At 44.9% G+C, this 17588-nt stretch overlaps 1 protein-coding gene across 1 annotated transcript in view; it reads right to left on the bottom strand.

Moving 5' to 3' along the window:
• Positions 1 to 1626: 1626 nt before the first annotated feature.
• Positions 1627 to 17588, bottom strand: part of EEPD1 (endonuclease/exonuclease/phosphatase family domain containing 1) — a 64202-nt gene continuing 48240 nt past the window's right edge. Inside the window, exons 3-7 of the mRNA XM_021553314.3 lie at positions 15594 to 15704; positions 12075 to 12209; positions 10767 to 10899; positions 3466 to 3660; positions 1627 to 3356 (exon numbers count right to left, since the gene is read on the bottom strand). Of these exons, the coding sequence (XP_021408989.2) occupies positions 3157 to 3356; positions 3466 to 3660; positions 10767 to 10899; positions 12075 to 12209; positions 15594 to 15704 (774 nt within the window). The 3' untranslated portion in view covers positions 1627 to 3156. The remainder of the gene's footprint in view (positions 3357 to 3465; positions 3661 to 10766; positions 10900 to 12074; positions 12210 to 15593; positions 15705 to 17588) is intronic.

Raw genomic sequence — 17588 nt, 5'->3', positions numbered from 1 at the left:
AAGCTTTTTCCAGTGGATGCTAAAAGGTAGAAACTCAAATATGTCCTTCCAGTGAGATCCCTGCAGAAGCCACCACAGGGACCATGTGCTGTGCATCAGCTGTCACCACATCCTCTGGCCAGGGGAGGTCTGAGGCTGGCACGTGTTAGCAGGAGACAGAAGGCAGCACTTTGTGGTAAGGGAGTGGCCAAGGCTCCATGTGCAGTAGACAGGGAAGAGCTTCACCAACCTTCACTCTGCACAGCTAAACAGCCTTACAAAAAAAAAAAAAAAAAACCTGGACCAAATCAGTCTCTAGCCATTGGTGACATTACTAATGAAGCAGGACCCTGCCTCACAAAATTTGGGCTCCTGAGAGGACCCCAAGATGTGTAAGATGTATCCACCCTTCTGTAAGAATGGCTCACTGCTTCTGCACCCCCTCCTTAGTTGCTGCCTTCCTTGGCACTGCCTGGGCACTAAAGCCACAGCCAACTGGGCCAGCTGAGCTTGCACTAGGGGCATCTTGAAATGAAATTGCTATTCAGGCTTGCTCCCACAGGGGCAGGAGAATCACAGCCACCACTTCAGCTTCTGAACAACTATAGCACAACAGATGTTTCTGGGAACTCCAAAATCCATCAGACTCAAAACCACCTCTTCCTCCTCCAGGGTTGTCAGAAAAAAGCAAACTTTTTAAAACCAGTGAGACCACAGTGAGGCACTGTTGATTGCAAAATGAAGTAACCAGGCACATACCTTATACAGATGCTCCATGCAAGGCAGAATTCCACACACAGGTATCCAATTCCCCCATTTTCCTCCCATCTTAGCCCAAGGCATCTTTTTATCCACCAAGAAATCACCTTTCCAGAGCTCTCCTCTGGGCTGAGGAACCTCTGGGCTACAGACCAGCCTCATTAACTTTCCCTACAGCTCACACATGGGTTATGGAGGGGGCTCAGCTCATTTCCCACACTGGCAGTCCCTGTTAACTCATGAGCCAAAGCAAGGGCCCCTGCAGCACCTGTGAGCACTATCACCTGCTCAGGAGGCTGCAGGTGCTTCTCTAGGCTTCAGTGCCTCTGCACTTATTTATACCTGCAGCAGATTAAATGGAATCTGGCATTTCCAAGTTTTATTTCTAGAGCTATAAAATAATTTCAGCCTCCAAACATATTTATAGCAGGGAAACACTAGCTGGTACATGAGAGTGAGTGTTGTTTTGGGTATATTATTGCCTGTCACCTCATGTAATATTCATTTGACTAAGGCAACTCTATTGCATCTTTGCCTGTTATCCAGTGAGAGTTTCTTGGGGAATCTGGTGCTGCTCAAATTAAAAGAGGGCAGCAAAATCGTGCCTGATTGAAAAGGACAAAGTTGCAGCAAGGATTGAGAATGAAAGCTGGAGATAAGGTCTTCAGATAGTTTCTTTAATGACCAGAAATAAGGGCCTGCACTTTTCAACAGGGAATGTTGAGCAACTAAAGGTACATTTTTGGTCTGATGTTCTGAGTTCTTAGGCATTCACTTGACCTCTTGAAACATCCTTGAAATCTCCCTCAGTCTGAGAGTCTCCCCCAGGCTGTGCCACCTTTTTCTGGGTTTAGTTTTGCATGTAGACAGAAAAGCTGTTCAACTCTGTGTGTTTGCATGGGAATTTATTTAGTTGTTGAGAAATTTGCAATTATTAAGTCATTAGAAATGAGGTGGTATCTCAGAAAGTTACAGTAATAAAAATACTTCAAGAATATTTTACTGTTTTGCTCTAAAACCCTCAGTTACAACATTTCCTTCAGTGTGGCACTGCTGTCAAGAGTAGTGAGCCATGCCAGAGAACTTTCCTCTCCTCTCAGCAGCAAAATGTGTTGTCATCTGCAGGCCAGAGCAGCAGGCACTGGGTTAGGGGGAAGCTCAGCACCTTTCACACTCAACCTATTTCTCTTGCAGATGCTGAAGTGCTGATATGTTTCCCTTCTGGGTCACTGATTATTAATTGCTGCATGAAAAATCTCATGTAAGTGGCAAATTCGACGCTCCATTCCTGGTGCTGCCGAGGCAGGGCTCTGACTGAAGTGCCCCCACCCAGGACATGCAGAGATCCCAAACCCCTTGGAAGCAGCCCCCATCCCTGCCACACGCTGTATTTTGTGAGTTGTGGTGAGTGAGTGAACCAGGCTTATGCCAGAGAGAGAAACTGAAACCCCCTAAAAAAGTCAGTGGGCAGAGGTCAGTGCATCATGTGGGCCAGCCCTGCAGGGAGCACATGAATATGGGCTCATCTATAGACCTCCAGGATGCATGGCCTGCAGAACATTGACTCCTAGATAAAGACCCATGGCTACATCTCATTGATGCCAGCTGAAGACCCAGAGGACAAGGGCTGTTCCTGTGAGATCCCCAAGAGGGAGCAAGGCAAAGGGCACTGGAGAAGTGGACCTGGCCATGCAGAGGGACAAGTTGGTGCTTTCCCAGCTCCTGAAAACTATTGTGCAGGAGGAAAACTCAACACTGAATGTTGCACCAAACAAAAAGACAAAGTCAAGCTCCAGGAAGCTATTCTGGGCCAAAATTACCTTGCTAGGAGCATAAGGGAGAAGGAAAGAAAGGATGAGGGGGTGCATACATGTGGCTGCAGAGGAACAGTGTCTCTCCAGGCTGGGGCAGAGGCACCACTCATGTCTCACTGCAGGTCACACAGGGATCAGCTCCAGCTTTTGCAAGTGCTGTATTCAGCATTTGAGACTTGCCAAGAGTGTCCACCACATCTCTCTTTTTGGGGCCTCTCTTATTACCTCAATTTACAAGAGGGCAAAGAAAAATAACCATCACCTGCCCTTCCCCCTCCCAGCAAAACCCCATTCAGCTGCATTTTAGCAAAGAGCTCTTCCAATATTAAAAGTACACTTTATTTTCTGTACAATTCTTGTCCAAATCTCCAGGTGTGGAAATGTCCATTGTGTCCCTGGAAAAAGTTGCAGATTGTTCTGTTTCCATGAGACTCCATCCAGAACTATCCAGGAGTGGCACAAAGCCAGGACCACCAAAATCAAGTGCTGATGCTTTCTAGGTGCAGGGAGGAGAGCAGGAAGGAGAGGGAGGGGAAGGCAGTCCTGCTCTGCCATGAAGTCAGAGCCTTCCCTGGGTGGCAGGAGAGGCACCCTCAAGTTCACGTCATCGTTCGTGCTTAGTGTGCGAGTCGCTGCGTTCAACCGTCACCCCGTTCCCATTCCGCGTCACCTCCTTCCTGTTCCAGTCCTTTTCCAGGTAAAACTCAGCGAGCACGGGGCAGTGCTCTGAAGCCACCCCACCCCAGGACCAGTTATCGGGGATCCACGGGTTTGTGAGCCCTTCTCGCACGACAGCCCAGTGGCCTGCATCAAAGAGAATGACAGGGAAAATGTTAGGTGACACTGCCCAAAGCAAGGGGCATGCGAGGCTAACCTAGCTACAGGTTACACAGCTTCACTCAAGCAACTCTACCTGTGAAAACCTTTTTCAAGCTCCGACTGATCCAGATGTTATCCAGCGACTTGGACCCTTGTGGGTTCTTTGTGCTGATGTTGGTGAAGGTGCTGGAAGGGACCAGATGGTGAAACTTCTCCTTCCTCAGGATGTCATGGTCGCTGCTGTCGGGGGCCTGGTTAAAATCTCCAAGGATTATCACATCTTTTTCTCCTAGAAAACAGGAAAAATAGAAAAGAATGGGGGGAATGGACATTCATCACTCAAGTACAAGAGGATTAATGGAAAGGGGGAAAATACAAATACTGACTAAACAAAGTGATTGTACTCTAAACTCCAGAAAGAAATGCCTTTTGAAGCCTTTTTCACTGACTATTTACACATGGCCGTTCTCCTCATGACAATAAAACTAGCCAGTACACATTTGATGCTCTTTTTAAAATAGCATCTCATTTATTATAGGGTCATAGAATCATAGAAAATGCTGAGTTGGAAGGAACTAGTAAGGGTCATTAAGTCCAACTCCTGGTCCTGCACAGGACACCCCAAGTCACACCATGTGCCTGAGAGCATTGTCCAAACACTTCTTGAACTCAGACAGGCTTTATGCTGTGATCACTTCTCTGGGGAGCCTGTTCCAGTGCCCAACCACCCTCTGGGCAAGGAACTTCTGCCTAATACCCAACCTAAACCTCCTCTGAACCCAGCTTCAGGCCATTCCCTCAAGTCCTGTCACTGGGCACAAAAGTGAAGACATCAGTACCTGCCCCTTCTCTTCCCCTTCTGAGGATGTTCAAGATCACAATGAGATCTCCCCTCAGTCTCCTCTCCTCCAGGCTGAACAGACCAAGTGACCTCAGCTGCTCCTCATACAACTTCCCTGCAAGCCCCTTCACCATCCTCACTGCCCTCCTCTGGACACTCTCTAACAGCTTCAAGTCTTTCTTATATTGTGACCCCCAGCACTTGAGGTGAGGCCGCCCCAGTGCAGAGCAGAGCAGAGTGGGACAATCCCCTCCCTTGCCTGCCTGGCCATGCTGTGCCTGATGCCCCCCAGGACATGTTTGTCCCTCCTGGCTGCCAGGGCACTGCTGGCTCATGTTCAACTTGCCATCGATCAGGACTCCCGGGTCTTTTTTCCACAGGGTCGCTCTTCAGCCTCTTTTTCCTCAGTCTGTGCACACAAGCAGGGTTGCCCCATCCCAAGTACAGAATCTGGAACTTGTTAATCTTCATATGGTTGGTGATTTTCCATCTCTCTAGTTTGTTGAGGTCTCTCTGCAGGACCTGTCTGCCCTCAAGGGAGCTGACAGCTCCTCACAATGTAGTGTTGTTTTCAAACTCCTCAAACTCCTCCTTCAAGTCCCATGTCCATTACTGAAGATGCTGAAGAGAACTGGGCCAAGGATGGAGCCCTGTGGAACCCCACTAGTGACCAGATGCCACCTGATGTCACCCCATTCACAGTAATTTTTTGGGCCTGATCTGTGACTTGGTTGCTTGCCCATCATGTAACATGGTTATCCAGCTGTGTGTTGGACATTTTGTCCAGAAGGATGCTGTGAGAGACAGGCTTTACTGAAGCCCAAAGATTAATGTCTTTTCCTTGCTACTCCCTGTTAGTGAAAAACTCAAAGACAAGCAGTTTTAGTCTCAGAGGTTTTTAGAAATCTGTGCCTTTTTATTTTTGTTTGGTTTATTTTTCTCCAAGAAATATCTTCTGGCTTTAACTTATGCGAGCATTTTTTAAAATAGATTTTTTTTAAGAGTCAAGGACAATTTTGTGAGACACCCAGGCACATGCAGTCTTATGCTGATATATACCTCACTGCTGAAAGTGTAGTGCTCATTCTAACCTCTGCATTGAAAAAATCCCAAGGAATAGGACCAAGGAGCAGTCTGCAAGCCTGATGGTAGAAGATGAGTTGAGAAACCACACAGACACTCCCTGACTACACCAACTTTCTTTTGCCTGGCTAACTGAAGGGATACTGTTCAATTTGGAACAGAAAATTACTTCAGTTACATTTTGTTTCCAACCCTAATGAGTGAGAATAGAAACTCCAGACTCTAATCTCATATCCACGTGTGCTCTCCTAGCCCCACAGATGTGGATGCAGACATTCCACCTGTGCCCTGGGATAAGAGGACAAAGCACACAGCTCCATGCCCATCTCAAACCACTGGCAGAAATATCTGACACGATAACTGAAGAATGGTGACAGCTGACCAGAGATGCTTCCATGTCACTGCTTGCCACTGGAGAAGGATGCTGAAGGAGGCACAAATGTGCAAAAAAAAAATTATGCCAAAGCTGACTTCAGAGGAGAGATCTATGAATAGTCTATAAGCTTTTTCTTTCCTGGGATTGAAGTGTGAGAGCAGATCAGGTGGACAGACTTTCTCTACCATACTCAGTGCTCTGGATAAACCTCTTCATTTTTTGCTGTTGCTATAGAATTTTCTATCCAGGAGAGGGGGCACAAGCTCAACAAATCTATTCCACTCCTGTCTTGCAGTGCAGGAAAGACGAATTGGGAAAGGGCAAGAGAGCAAGCGAGACTGAGGGCATGCTACTTACAAATACTTCAAAACATGGTGCTTGCTAAGATGCAGAGGGGCAATGAATAGTTAGTGAGATTCTTAGTGGTTTCTCTACCCTTTTTAAGTCACAAATCATATTGTAAATAACATGAAGTTTAAATATTATTCTTTAAAGCACTCATTACAGCAGTCTTCCCACCTTTGAAGGAAAAAAGCCCACCTGAATCTCAACCTAAGTTATTCTACGCTCCATCAGAACCCAAAAGAAAAATCAGTCTTTGTCTAATGGGATGACTGCGCCTGCTGTGAGGTGGTAGTTGTGCATGCATCTCATAACAAAGATCTCTTGCAAGATCTCTTGCTTGGCAGGACCAGGAATCCTGAAGTGTAACTTTGGTCTTTCAGTGCTAACATTTGCTTAATGGCCCAGGCAGCACTTGGCTCCTTCCATGCTTTCATCTCCACACTATATGGGAAAAGGCCAGTACAGAAACCTCTGGAGCACATCCTTGGTATTTGAAAATTATAGACAGGCTGGGATCTTAACAGCAGTACCTTGATTATGCACAAAATCTACTCTATCTATCCTAAACTACTCATGCTTTTTTAAGCAAATCTTCAAGACTACCTCCCTTATGTGAAAAATCTATGAAAAAACACCTCTGTACTTACAAGTGAAAATTTTAAATTACTGAAAATTTTAACCTTTCCATTCTGGAGAAGTTAGAAACAGCAGAGTATAAAAGACCCAGCACTTGGATGCCTGCTTGGAAGGAGGTAAGCAGTCAGCCTGCAGCTGACTGTCCAGGGAGGGAATAATAATATTCTTCACCCATTTAAAGCATAAAATCATAACAAAGTGTAAAGCTGACAGACAGAATAGGCTGGAGCATGTTAAAAAGCTGAACCTCCATTTGCCATTGGGGAGAAAAAGGAGTACTTTTGGTTCCCCTCTGAGAGGAGCTTCTGAGGCTCCTCAGACTGCAAGAGTGGGGAATATATCTTCCTATGCTAAGCAAGCAACCAGTTTTCTAAACAACCACAAACTTCACTTCCCCTTTGTCCTGGCTCACTCTCAGCTCTGCTCCTAACTCTGCCAGCTCCTGCAACAACAACATCAAGCACGCCAGAACTGCAGTTTTGTGTCTTGTCTGCCTCCCAAGACCCTGACAGACATCAGCCATGAGAGGGAAGGAAGTGAACCCGCCTGGATCCTCCTGAGTGTATGACTCTGTCTAACTGGACACTCCTGGTTCTTTCAGCAGAGGCAGGGAGCAGAGCTTCCCACAGCAGCTGCAGCTCTCAGGGGTCTCATGGATGAGCCTCAATGGCTCTCAGCCAAACTTAGCAAAAGTTCGGGAAGAAATCATGCCCTTGCTCATAATGAGAGATGATAACTGATCAAAAAGTACAATCATGATGCCCCCAGTTATGATAAGATGGAGAGAAAAATAGAAAATTAAGACAATGCTACTGGTGCTGTGCTGTGATTTTCCTTTTTTGGAGGAAATGAGTTTAAGACTGGCAGGGCTTGATGCTGCTCCTCAGGAGCCAGAGGCTCCTCGGTCAATGCAATCTGGTCCTCCTCCTCCTCCAAGAGACAGAGCAGCAGGAGCTCTCTTAAGAACCAATCTTCTGCTGCAAAGGTCCCTGACACAGACTGTACTGTCCACAAGGACCCAGAGCCTCCATCTGTTGGGACGTGGTGGCATAAAGCCCACAGCAGCCAGGCACATGTCCTGTTCATGACCTCTCAGCAGCGCTCCCACACACATTCACACCCTCTGGGCTCAAAGCAACCATGCCCTTGTCAATGGAGAACTCCGCAGGTGAAAAAATAAGTCTGGTCTGTTTGCAAAGGCATTTTCAAATTCACTAAAGCACCGGCAAATTTTGGCAGTGCCTGCAGGTGGCTCTTGGCCAGCAAAGCAAAGCAGAACCTTAACTCAGCCCTCTGCTGCAGTGGCTGAGCTCTGGTGTGCCAAGGCAATCAGCTGAGGGACTGACAGTGCCTGCAGAAGGTCTGCAGTGTTGAAATCTCTGCAGGAACTGGGAAACCCTCCTTCATGGCAGGCCAAGGGGACATCTATAGGACACACTTACTGACATGCTCTTTACCATGCCCTGGATGATATCCCTCATGAATTAAACAAACTTAAATGCTCAGATCCTTCCTGAACAGAGTGACACACGTATGATGAGAAGGATGTGATGTTACAGTGGCTGCTAAGAAGTCTTCTCAGAAGTCTTGTAAGCCTAGTGCCTGATGCATGGGTAACCCGTGGAATATGGCCAAGCCGCATGGCAGAAGATATCACAGAATCACAGCATGGTTTGTATTGGAAGGGACCTTTAAAGGTCATCTAGTTCGAACCCCCTGTAGGACACATCCTGCTAGACCAGGTCATTCACAGCCCATCCAACTTGGTCTTGAACGCTGCAAAGGAGGAGCATCCACAGCTGCTCTGGGCAATTGTGCTTCACCACCCTCACAACCACAAATTTCTTCCTAATATCTCATCTCAAACTACCCTTTTTCAGTTTAAGGCCACTCCCCCTTGTTCCAGCACTACATGTCCTCGTAAAAGTCCCTCTTCAGCTCTTTAATAGGCCCCTTTCATGTACTGGAAGACTGCTGTAAGATATTCCCTAAGTCTTCTCTTCTTCAGACTGAACCACCCTGGATACTTCAGCCTTTCTTCACAGGAGAGGTGTTCTAGCCCTCTGATCATCTTCACAGCCCTTTTGTGGACTTGCTCCAACAGGTCCATGTCCTTCCTACGCTGGGGATCCCAAAGCTGGATGCAACTCTCCAGGCGGGAGCAGATTAGAGAGACAGAATCCCCTGCCTCGCCCTGCTGGCCCATGGTGCTTTTGATGCAGCCCAGGATGAGGCTGACTTCTTGGGCTGCAGGTGCACATGGCTGGGACATGTCCAGCTACTCATCCACCAGCACTTGCAAGCTCTTCTCCTCAGGACTCTCTCAATCCACCTAGCACCCTGATCCCCATATCCAGCCACTACCAGGACATCCAGAAGAACATCTGTGCACTGCCCATGGTCACCACGCTGGAGATGAACTGGTGGAGCTCTTGAGAGAAGGCAGAAGAGCTGCTGCAAAGAGCAGCTAACAGCCACTGCATCTCTCCAGTACTGATGAAGGGAAGAAAAGAGAGGGGAAAAAGGAACCAGGACCCACAAACTTAATGGGAGAAATATGGGGATACTATGCCCTGTGTAAAGGGAGGCTGTGGATAGTAAACAATGTTCCTCAAATGCTCACCTGCCTCTTAGTAAGAATAAAAGATAATAGAACAGGCATCTGTTAGCAAAATGGGAACGGAAACTCAAATGCAGTAGCCACAGACAAATCAGTTCTTACTACCCATATTTTGTGGACTAATTTGGAAGAAATTGAACTATGGTGGTAATTCTAAACATGAAATTCATTTTGGCAGGGTAATTCAGTATTTCAAAGTCACATGTGTGCGCTACCATTTCCTTAGGAGACCACACCTGCATCCCACAAGGTTGGAAAAATCTGAATTTCTTCTTTTGTGAAAGACTAAGCCAAGAATAAGCATGCTCCAGTAATGTGCCTGCCATATGAAAATTAAAACATGAAATAAAGGTAACACCAACAGTCTAAATTTAGATGCAGTGGAAGTGCAGCTCAGTTGACTTCAGAAGAGCTACACATTTATCCCATGTTTCAGTTCAGCCTTTGGGGATTAAACAAATGATCCTTTTGTTTACCTTCATCCTTTCCAGTTTTAAAGTACGTGGACAAATAGTTAAATCAGTAGCATTTAAAATAGCTCTGACTGGCTTCTGCAGCTCAAAAGGAACTACAATAGAACATGTAGAAAAACAACAAATACCTCTTGAGTTATACAAGAGAGATATTAACACTTCCAAGTAACTAAACTTGCTGAGCTGGGCCAAGTTGAAAATCATCACGCGAATAACCTTGCAACCCTTTCACATCTTTCTTAAGCAGTAAACAAAGGGCTAGACATTTCTAATGTTCCAATAACAGGATCAGCAACATTTAGAATCTAAACTGCTTTTTCTGCTTCACAGGAAGTTAAACATAATTGCAAGCTTCAAAGTAAAAAGCAAATTCACAGAAATGAAGTAAAGAAATCCAGCTGCCTATTTCAGTTCTCAAGCTCAGGTCTAAATTCTGATGTCATTTCATCCTGGTGTAAAGCTAGAGCAACTTATTTGAAATCAACAAAATTATTCCACATATTACATCCAGGTGCCAAAACAGGTTTTGGCCTCTTTTCTCATTAGCAGTCATCTGCGAATTTGCATTGGGCTTTCCAAAGAGCTTCCAATTATCCAAAAATTAAATATATAGAACCTATTTCTCTTGGAAGAAAAAAAATAATTAAGCTTTGCTTTGATAACAGGTAGGTGTCATTTCCACCATGCACTTAAAAGAAGGTTTTAACTCTAGTGACTTTTCTTTCCTTTGAACTTGCTGTTACGGTAGTACAAAAACAGAAGGAACTTAATTTGAAAAAATGGTGTCAAAGCCAGTAGGATCTCCTGTGCTGTTTGTGTTAGTTAGAAAAGACTATAAGACAATGAGCAAGGGAAAAGCACATTTGTCATGCTATGCATCACACAAATATGGGTAAAGACAATTGTGAGGCTGATAAGGGTATTTCTGAAATGCTCACCGAGACAAAGTTTACTCTTTAAAAAATTCCTTTGAATTAGATAGTGTGCACGTGATAGCTGGCAGGAAAAACCCCTGCCTTACCTTTCAGAGTCTCCTGCAAACTCTGCGCACAGGCTGCCAGTTTGTGGCTGTCGTGGTTCTTCCCAGTGTTCTCTCCCACGGAGGGTGGCAAGGCCAGGTGAAGGTTAACCACGGTCAGATCATTCATTCCAACCTGGGGGGGCAAGGAGGAGAAATCGATGCCGTGCACATGGGGAATGGAACGTCACAACACAAAACCACGTGCCAGCTCCCAGTAATTTCAGTAGTAAATCTGGGGCAGTAGGAATCATGCTGCTGTAAATGTGGTGTGCCTTGGTGTGTCTCAGTGTGGGGAGGAAGAGGATGGAGGAATTTGCATTTTGCAGCTTTGTTTGCAGTAACCTCATACCCTCTCAGTTCTGGGGAAACTGGTTTGTATTAGCAAACAGCTTCCTTTCACCACTGTGGTGAAAAAGTCAGCAGAAAGAAGTCAGCTGCTTATGAAAATCAGTTTATGTAAAACCAGTTGCTAATAAGCTAGAAATAATGTCATGGTCATTACAGGGGCTAATTACTACTGTCTTGTGATTAGCCCTGGCTTGTCACAGAGACTAACCAAGAAACTTAATGTACCTTGAAAGGAGTTGTTGTTCTCCCTGAAATCTCCTGTTCACCTTCTGGGAGTCACTTTGACCTATTTCTATGATCAATTAATTACTAATACTTTATTTATTAATAATTATTCAATTAATGCTTCTCTCAAAGCATTGCCAGAGATGTCAAGTTCCCTAAACTGGACCCTTTAATCACAGCCTGTGTGAAGATGGGCTCTCCCTGCTCATATGTTTGCTCCAGCATATGCCCAAGAACTGGCTCTAGAAATGATGATGCTCTTTTAGACAGGTTTAGCCCTAGTGAAAAAGCTATAAAATGGAAATTCTGAAGTGTGGCAGCAACATAACACAGGCCAGCCCAAGTCTCACTGGAGCACTGTGCCTTAAACACACACATAGTCTCATATATATATATAATCCATCTCCATTCTCCCTGCACTCATCCCTTTTTGTAGCACTGACAAGAATCCCAGGCCTCTGGCCTGGCTGCTATTAAGCATCCATTGACTGTCAGGCTCTCAAATATTCCCTTGCAGCAGTGTTTGCTCCCACAGGAGCAAGGGAAGGACTGACTGTGGTGAACTACCACATGTATTAAGGTGCATTAAGCACCTATCCATAATCAAGCCATGGGACAGTGATAAGAAGGGTCAGAGGCTCATGCAAATTTTTATCTGTGAGAAGGCTGTGTCTCTTTTCATCACAGCCAAATTCTTTTTAGTAAAAACTCTGAAAGGTGCACTGTGGCAATTACCTTGAAATGTGCAAGATAAGGATGAGGATATGAGTGCCTCCCATTGCCATTAGTCTGTGCAGTCTCTTGAGATGAGGCATCTTTCAGCTCAATGCCAGCTGTTGTATCCCAGAGGAAGCCAGAATATTCAACTCCCTGGAATAAAAAAAGAAAAAGACACATGCCGGTCATAAGATGGTAAAAACAAAACATTCTGCCCAAATGTAGCCCAGTATGTATGTATGTATGTATGTATGTATGTATCTATCTATCTATCTATCTATCTATCTATCTATCTATCTATCTTATCTATCTATCTAACTATCTATCTATATATAGGCATGGTGCCTGCTGAGGGCAGAAAGCCCAGTTGGCTGTGGCCAAGCATAAAGTAGGAACAGCTTTCTGGGCTATCAGTGGAAGATACAGAGGACAAATAGGCTTCTTCAGTTCACCCCTGCCAAAACTCCCACCAGACATGGGAGGAATGCTTCCTGGGAAGCTCCACTGACTTCATGGAAGAGTGAGTGTGCCAAGCTGAAACACGCATCCCTCTGCTATTCACAGCCCTCACACCTGCACACTGGCTATTGGACACCTAGTTAATTCCACACTGCTCCAGGAAAGCCAAGGACTTAATAGTCTGTTTTATCTTCTACAAGCAGAGCATGGTCAGGACCACTGCAGGGGTGAAGGATGCTGCCCTTTGTGTGCGTGTTTGGCTAATGTTTCCCCATTTCCTCCTACTCCAGGCAAGGCATTGGATACCTCTGAGCATGGTCAGTAATCAGGCAGTTTGTTACTCACATGATTAATTGTCTAAGTATGAGTTTGGTGCCCTGAGGTCTCATTGAGTGACTGCTCGGGCTTGCAGCAGACAATGCTGTGCACAGTCGTTCCTTCTCCCCAGGCTCCACACCATCTCACAGCCTTTTTTCACCCACAAGCTATAAATATCCGGGCCCCTTCACTCTCTTAGTGTGAAATCTGGTCTAGACCTCTTAGCCCTATCAATTTCTCTGTCTCTTTTCCAGCTTGAATGTTTCATGTTCAGCTCTCTGGTCCTTTCAGCTCTGCTTCTATGATCCTGAATGGGCTTCTTTCTTGATTACTTCATGATGTGCAATTGGCATTTTCAGAAAGCTGTCACACCAGCAGCAGTTTCTAATTCAAAGACTGTCAGCCTCTTCTCCCATCACCCAGACACCATTTCCCTTGGCATCATTCAAACCCACTTCTCTTAGCAAATCACAGTTAAATCCATTGCAAGGAAGAGTTTTCTCCATTTCAGCTGCAATAAAAAATTGTTAACTGTTGCACTGATTTCCCAAGAGCCTTGAAAGGATTAAGGCTGGTTTAAATTCTTCGGTAGCTCCTTTGATAAGTCACCTTTAAAATACTGAGGAAATTCTTCCAGCAGTAAGAAGCCTAAGGTCTAAAATCTGATAGAGAAAAAGATGTGGAAGAATAAAACTGCTGTCAACAGTTGTTGGCTATTTCCAGGCTCCAGACTTTGTATCAACATGGCAGTCAAAAGTAATTGCCTGGTTGAAATGCTCAGACTTTATGGAAGAACAAGCCAGAAGCACCATCCACCATTTTTGTCTTATTTAACCCGACACAGCATCCCAAAATCAGCTGGTGCCAAAGATGCTTTGCTCTTGGGATTACACTGTGTTACTTCATTGCATTTGTGTACACTGTGCTCAAACCTGACAGACTCACTAACTAGCCCCAGAAAAAGAAGAAACTTTTTGGCTTACTGAAGGGCTCTACAGCTCAGCCAGATTCTGGCTAAAAAGAAAAGTCAAGTAGATAAAATTTCTATTCTTAGTTTGGTTTTGATTCTATTTCTATAATTTCTATTCTTAGTTTGGTTGCACATTTCTCCCATAATTTTGGGAACCATTCATCCTTATATACCTATCAGTAAAACAAGGTGAATGATCATTTTTATTTAGGCACCCTGTAGTCAAAGCTGCCATTGTTATCTTTGGAAGTACAGCTCAAGAAAGAACTGACTAAAGACTCTGAATTTAACATAGAAATTCTGAGATATTTATTAATAATTCTTGGTAAGAAAGAAAAAAATGGAGGGAACAACTTTGACAACTTTACACAGCTATTTATATTCAGTGTTTTAATGATCTGGCCTTACAAGGGATCCCAAAGGAAAACTCCAGCCACAAATAAAAATGTCCTGAGGCATTTACATTCTGCACTGCAATTAAGTGTGAAGTGTATTAAACTTTAGACACATTCAGACACTCTCTATCTTTCCAGACCCTTTGACACTCTGTATCTGTCTAGCTAGACTACAATCCTTGTCCTGCTCAAGTGGTGGGTTTTGATTTGTTTGGGTTTATTTTTCCCTCATTCTTGGTTTTTCTCATTCTTTTCTCAGAAGGGCAATAAAAGGAGGTGCACTTGCAAAAACATGAGTCCAAAACCGAGAAGGGTGACGCAACCTGATTTGGAAAAGCCAAAATAAAGAAATGTGGATTCTAAGCAGCATGGCTATAGGACACAACTGCAGCCACATATGTAGTAATAACAGTGCTCAGAATAAATAATTCTGGATTGTTGAAGTCTGCCCCATGTGCTAACAGGCACTAATTGTTATGTGACAGCTCTCAGATCCTGCTTCTACCCACAACAACATCCACACTGCAATAACTGCACCATGAGAACAACCCTGTTCAGCAACAACAGTCTCCAGCTCAAAGAGGGCACTGCTCTGAAAACTCATTAGCATCCTTAAAGGTGGAAAAGAGAGACTTCTCTTTGGAAAAACTGCTTTTGGGCACTGTTAGTGATGTCCAGCCCAGTGCAGCTACACTATGAATATTCTCAAGGGTAGGCACGTGCAGCTGTCACCACCTAAACAAATAAGTACCTCCCTGCAGTACACATTTAAACATATATATATTCCCAGAGCAGAAGATGCTGCAGGGAAAAGCACAGTGCAGCATGGTGCAGATTTCAAATGGAGTCCACAGTATTTTAAACACCTGTGCCGAGGACTCTGGGGAACACAAAAGGTAAACCCTTCCAGGTGAGGATAGCAGGCTGCAGGGCTCCTCTGAGAACTCTTCACTTGAAAACTAGGAAAATGGTAGGAAAATGGGAAGGCCTTCTGAATATCAGCCAGTGTAGCACCAGGGAGCAAACTCAGGTGACTTCCACAAAAAATGTCAAAAGTACTGCAGCCTGCCAGGGGAAAAACTCAGGACTCTTACCTTGTCCAAATGCATAGCTTTTCATTTATATATCTGTACTGCTTTTGTCCATCTCCCCCAAAAACACACACACCAAATACACACATGCATCTTCCTCCTTACAAGTGCGCCACAATTCTTCCAAAACATAAATTGTATAGTGAAATTAAGAGCTGCAGGAACAGCCAGCTTAAAAACCAAGAAATACAAACCTTGCCAAAAAGGATTTGCAAAAAATGTTGTCTTAAACATTCAAACTATGTCCTTGGTTAGAGGGGGGAAAAAAAGCAAAACCAAAGTTCAAACTTAGGGATTAATGTACCTTGTGTAGCTGGCCTGAGGGTTTCTCGGAAACAACACCCTTCCAACATCCTCTAGGACCCTTCCACTTACGGATGTTTGGCAGCGTCGGCTGGTTCAACTCCATACAAAACTAGAGAGAGAGGAAAGGGGAAAAAAATAACATCAACTTGGAGAGTTTAAAAAAAAATTGCAAAATAAAGTGTGTAGTAAAGCACTGGTAAGTGGTACAGAGGAGGACAGGCTGCGCTCTCTCTGCCTTCCCTGAAGGCTTGCAAAGGAGATGGTCTGAGCCACATCCCAGGCTGACTCACCCCCAAACTGAAGATAAATAAAAACTAAAATAACTCAGTGCAAATGCTGCAAGTAGAACATTTATCCCTCAGACCCTTTTCTTTTCCTCCAGAGCTACTTGTTTGATTGGAAAGGGATTTTCTCTGTGCTGCCTCGGAAGATGCTGGCTGCACTATATCCCACTCCTGCCTGGGGCTTCACAAACAGCTGCTGAATCCTCCTGGTGGCAGGAGGCCCCCATAGCGTGGCTGGCCCCATTCCAACCACACAGCCACCAACACGACATCAGAGGAAGGGTGTAGGCCAAGCTCAGTATCTGGAATTTTGGGGTTAAGGCTCCTCTGACTTTATGCCAGGGACACGTGCTTGATTTCCTCCGCGCGTGAAGGAAGCAGCTGCACACTTGCATGCAGTTCTAGCACGTCCTTCTCATGCTTCCCAGAGGTGCTCATTTCCTTGGTCACCCCTGAACAGCCACAGCACTCAGACACTATTACATGTCCAAGCTCATGGTCAGAGCTAGAGAGGCTGCATCCCAATGCCCAGCAGATCAGAGGTACCAGAACTGTGGACACTGTGGAGAGCCCCTGAGTCCACCTGTGTAACATCTTGAGGTTGAAATAAAAGTAACTAACTAACTAAATAAGAAAAGCCACCCTGGAATTTCTGGGATCTGAAACTCCTTTGTGCAGACAAATTGAATACTTTTTGATAGCAGTTTTTCAAAACCAGGCTTAACAGGAGCTAGAGTCCTTTGCAAGGCTGATGTTGGCTCCAGGCAGGCTCTGGCTGGAAGCTGGCAGGGATAGGCAGCAGTTGGATGCCCTGATAGTGGCAGAGGTTTGGCTGTGGGCAAAGGGGCTAGAAAAAAATCATCCCTGTGGAAGAGCAACAGGGAACTTCCACTGTGCATCATCTTGCATCATACTGGAGAAACTGGGTTTAAATGCAGAGGCTTTCACAGCGAAGAAGGATCCTCAGACAAAGTCTTGGATCCACAACACCCCTCCAGATCAAGCAGCAATTTAACAAAGGATTTGTAAGGTACAGAATAACCTTGTATGCACAGTGACTCTCTGCAGTGGGATGTGTCTAACAGTTTGAAGAGCTACAGAGCCACACAGATATAAGTATTTCCTACACAGATATCAATAAAATGATGGGATAGTTATTTTCATCTTTATCTTTTGATTCAGAAACTAAAATAAAATCCTGATCTTTCACTGACCCCCTTTTCTGCAAGTTCAGCATCCTGCAGACTGAAGCTGTGGGCATTGATCCTTGGATACACACAACCCAAGCACTCATATTTGCCTCAGAAGGCCAAGAGCTGCTTTGGTTGCACACCTGAAGCAAAAATGCTTGGCACAGCTTTTGGAACAGTTTTCTGACATGCAGAGGTTGGCTAGGCCTTCTTATTCAAGATGCCACAGTAACATTGTCACCCATTATGGACCTTCAGGCAGTGCTGGGGCTGGGCTGATTTATGGAACTCAGAGGCAGGTAGGGGGTTTGCACAGCCTGGGAACAGCTCTGCTCTCAGCTGACCACCAGGTGCTACCCCAGCTAAGACAATAAATCACAGCAGCAATAATTACTCACTCCTGATGCCATTCTGATGTCTTCAAACAGAGTGGATTTGGTCAATGAGTTTTCTAACACTTAAATAACTTGAATTAGAAAAACAAAAATATTGTTGAAATTAGAAGTTCAACTGTAACCT

This window comes from Lonchura striata, chromosome 2 (assembly GCF_050655825.1).
Source record: "Lonchura striata isolate lonStrDom1 chromosome 2, ASM5065582v1, whole genome shotgun sequence".
NCBI lineage: Eukaryota > Metazoa > Chordata > Aves > Passeriformes > Estrildidae > Lonchura > Lonchura striata.
This window is presented reverse-complemented; position numbering and strand designations above follow the sequence as displayed.